We start from the raw sequence: 4,494 nt of genomic DNA on the forward strand, positions 1-4,494 counted from the left end.
CAGTGGCAAATTCCTGTACCAAATAGTTTATCTCCATAATAAAAGTAATTATTACTTCTAAATCTAATACTTAAAAAAGCTATCTATTGCAATGTGTAATTATGAAAGTGTTTAACTTTGTGAATTATTTTCCATTATAAGCTATTTCTAATAGCATTATTAGGTGTTTTATCTCTATTGTGCAATTTTTTGCAGTATGGCTTTATTTCTTGGCTACTCAGCACTTGCGTTGGACTGTTGCTTTCTTTCTTGAGGTATGGTCCACATGTTTCAATAGATCATTGTTGTCTTTTGACGTTCTTTCTACTGTGTTGATACTGTAAAGGCACCACATTCCTTAGTAGATGTTTCCATTGTTCTATTTCTTTACATGTTTTAGTGGTCTCTCCATTTTTAGCCTAGGTCAAGTAACAACAATACTTTTTGGCTTGAGTGAGAACCGTGAGAGTTCTAATTTCCCAATCACCTCATTGTACTAGGCTACTAGCTACATGGTAGCATGAGAGTTTTAGAATAATGGTTTAAGTGATTTATGTTTACCCTTTCCTATTAGCTTAAGTTTTTGGGATTGAAGGTAATTTGTCATGGTATTAAAGTAGGTGAACTTGAGACTGAATCTTGTCTCCACTCTTCCTTCCATGGTCAAAATTTCCACTTGTTGGGCACTACTTATTGAGGGGGAATTCAGGCCCACACATGTGGGGCAGTGTAAGAATAATGGTTAAGCGATCAAAATCATTAATTTTACCTTTTGATTATCAGCTTGAACTTTTGGGACTAGCATAGTTTATCAGTTGGTTAATGGTCACTTTATACTGGTTAGTTTAAATATGTTCTTTTGTATTTAGGTCTTGAAGTGAAGAAACAGTGATCCATTTGTACCCAGATATCTAATATTTGTCTAGGAACTCTAACAACTAAACTATAATTAAATATGTTATTAAGTGATCGATGTAGATCATAGGTTCAGACTTACAAACAAGGCAATACAGAAATGCAATATGATTACTAAGAACATTTTCTTAAACAGATTCTTTCTCATCCTCCTTATATTCATGAATCAATTTTGATAAGTGATTTGAATTTAAAATCTGAAGTAAAAAACTTTTGTTTCTTTTTATTTTTGATGTGGCTGTTGCATTAGCTGAGTACAATGTTATGATTGATGTCTGTGTTTGTGATGGGCTGATCTGTTTTCTGTTTCTTTGTTATTCTTGATATGATTGAGCAGAGAGAGTTGACAGTGGATCATAATTGTGCTTTGCAATATGCCATGATTGATCATATTAATTTTCCTAAGTATCATATTAATTTCTATATCATGAGTTTGTCCTTTTTTTTTGTTGTATGAACTCACAATACCTTTCTTGGTCTTTTGGCTAAGATAAAATAAAAAGATATATATGGTCTATAATTGCCAAAGTAGAACTTGAATGAGTTTTTTTTTTTTTTTTTTTGGTAATGAGAATTAGAGTGCAAGTTTGTACGTGTCAATCTTACATAGATATCACTTCTATGTAAATAATTCACACTTCTGAACGTGCTTCTGGTCGCCATATAAATTATTGGGATATTGATGCCAGTTTTACCATGTTGCTTGTAATATCAAATGGATTTGACATGGCTCAGTCATCCATATAATCAGCTTACAGTTGCTTTATATGAGAATAATAATGGACCGGTTGAATGGTCTGATACTTGGAAAAAGGTTTGGCCCTTGTGTTGTATGATATTCATATGATATACCAGGTTTTCTAGGGATGCATGCTTATCAATATGTTGTCCTCTTGCCTTTCATGTTATACATTTTCTGTCTGTTATTATTTTTTCCCAAAACAGTGATAGCCTGATAGGAGATCAATATTTGTTTTTAAGTTTTAAGAGGGTGCCATGTCAATAAGTGTCATCAGCTCCTCATTTACACAAAACGATCCTGTATCTTAAAGTCTTTTTTAATGAATTCCCAGACGACATCGTTTTGTGCTTTGAACTTGTATCTTCATTTTCAACAGATTCCAAGTCATTAATCTTCAACTTTTGTATTTTTCTTGAAAATATGTGCTCTGAACTTCTTTTTTTTCATTTTTTTTGAAAATATGTGCTCTGTAGCGGTTACTAAACCTGCAACTATCTTAACAAATCCATCAAATAAGTTAACTTCCGTTAGCGGTTACAATTTTAGTAGCCGTTGAGGAAGTTAACTCTGGACTCGTTGGCTTCCACAAATCTTGGGGAGGTTATTGGACAAATAACCGTCCCCAGGATCCCTATATAAGGAACCAGTTTGAACTCGACAAAGGTAAGAACTTTTTTGAGACACTACTCCCAAATACTTGGAATTTCTTTCCCTGCGAGGCTAACTTCAACATCGGAAGGGGTTCGGCTGGTCTTCTCCGGTCTCCTCTTTGACTGTGTTTGCTTTTTGTAGGCCTTCAACCACTTCAGTAGCCCACCGAAGCCAGATCACCCACCTTACTGATTCGGAGCGATATCAGTTGGCACCGTCTGTGGGAACAGATTGTTTTACGACTTTCTTTTCCGCGACAAAGGGTTAGGATGGTCAGAACTAGGTCGAGGGCTACTAGCCTAGGCCGTCAGGGAAGCAGAGGCGCTTCAAGTGATCCCCAACGTGATCAACAATTTGCGCCAGTCATGCAGACGTCGTCTGTTCAGCATGTTCAATCTATGGCGGCTGTAATGGTGGAGTTGACTTGCCAAAACCAGGAGTTGAGAATGGAGATCAATCAGAGAAGACAGACACGTGAGGAACACGAAGGAGGAGGACAAACACAAGGCCATGGTGACAGAGAGAATATTGAGATCGGAAGTCAGTTTAAAGGCACCACTTCACGGGCGGTACCACACTTGAAAGAAGAGATGGACCAAATGAAGAAAGTCATGGAGGAAATGAAAGAGAACATGAGGAGGACGAATCCTATAGAAGATTTGGTCCACAGAACTGACTCTCCCTTTACGGCTTCCATCAACAGCCATCCTCTACCATCAAAGTTCAAACTGCCTTCCCTGGACTCGTACGATGGGACGCGTGACCCATTTGATCACATTACTACATTCAAGACAACAATGCATCTTCAAGGGGACCTTGATGAAATCACGTGTCGAGCCTTCCTTATTATCCTTAAAGGCCCGGCATAAGTTTGGTTCAGCAAAATGCCCCCAAGTTCTGTAGGTTCTTTCGAAGAGTTGAGCAAATTGTTTGTTAACAATTTCATTGGGGACAGAGACACAAACGTTCTTCGTCCAGCTTGCTGACCATAGAGCAAGGGGAAAACGAAAGCTTGCGATCATTCATCACTCGCTTCAATAGAGAAGCTCTTAGTGTGGACGAGGTAGATGACAAACTTCTATTGGTGGCCTTCCACAACGGGATTAACTCTGACCTATTTATCCACAAGCTATATGAGAAGGAGCCTCAAACCATGGCTGAGCTAGTCCATTCAACTCAGAACTTCATGAATGCAGAAGATGCGATCATAGCCAAGAAGAGGAAAAGAGCTGAAAGGATGGAAGCGCACCCAGCACGCCACACAGAACAAGCCCCTCGTCCAAAGAAGGGACGGACGGAAGATAAGAAGGAATGAGATAACAGGAAGACGGGTCCCTTAGGAAGAAGCCAGAATTATACGCCCCTGAATGCTCCACTCGATTAGGTGCTCATGCAAATCAAGGATGACCCTTCTCTAAAGTGGCCGGAGAAGATGAAGGAAGATCCCAATAAGCGCAATAAAAGTAAATATTGTCGCTTCCACAGGGACCATGGGCATGACACGGATGAATGTTATGATCTGAAACAGCAAATTGAGAATCTTATTAGACAAGGGAAGTTGAGACACTTCGTCGGAAGAGACCATAAAAATGAGAAGTTGAAAGGAAAAATTGAGGAATCGTCCCGGCCCCCACTAGGAGAGATAAGGATTATCATTGGAGGAAACTCGATGGGGCAATCTTCCAAGTCGAAGAAGACGTATCTCAAAGTGGTGCAAAATGTCCAGCTCTCTAGACGATCACCAAGGACGAGATCAATGGACGAGCCTACCATTTCCTTCACCGACGAATATGCTGAGAGGATCCATCACCCGCATGACGATGCAATTGTCATTACACTGCTTATTGCAGATTATACAACTAGGAGAGTGTTAGTTGACAATGGAAGTTCAGCAGACATATTGTACTACCCTGCCTTCCAATAGATGAGATTTGGGCGGGATCAACTTCGTCCAGTTTGCTCACCATTGATAGGATTCGGAGGAATGAAGGTGCAGCCCGTAGGCACCATTACATTACCAGTACCGGTAGGGTCATACCCGCAACAATTAACTAGGGAAGTCAATTTCCTCGTGGTGGACTGTACGTCTTCATACAATGCCATTATTGGAAGACCAACTCTGAATAGTTGGAAGGCAATAACATCTACCTACCATCTATCAGTCAAATTCCCTACGGAGTATGGGATAGGATAAGTACAAGGAGATC

The 4,494-nt window shown here is 39.5% G+C and overlaps 1 protein-coding gene across 1 annotated transcript; it reads left to right on the top strand.

Moving 5' to 3' along the window:
* The first annotated feature begins 3,677 nt into the window (after nt 1-3,677).
* LOC115980415 lies at nt 3,678-4,211 on the top strand. Its single transcript, XM_031102661.1, has one exon. The coding sequence runs from the start codon at nt 3,678-3,680 to the stop codon at nt 4,209-4,211; it is 534 nt and encodes a 177-aa protein (XP_030958521.1).
* Nucleotides 4,212-4,494: the final 283 nt, after the last annotated feature.

The sequence above is a fragment of the Quercus lobata genome, chromosome 3 (genome assembly GCF_001633185.2).
Source record: "Quercus lobata isolate SW786 chromosome 3, ValleyOak3.0 Primary Assembly, whole genome shotgun sequence".
NCBI lineage: Eukaryota > Viridiplantae > Streptophyta > Magnoliopsida > Fagales > Fagaceae > Quercus > Quercus lobata.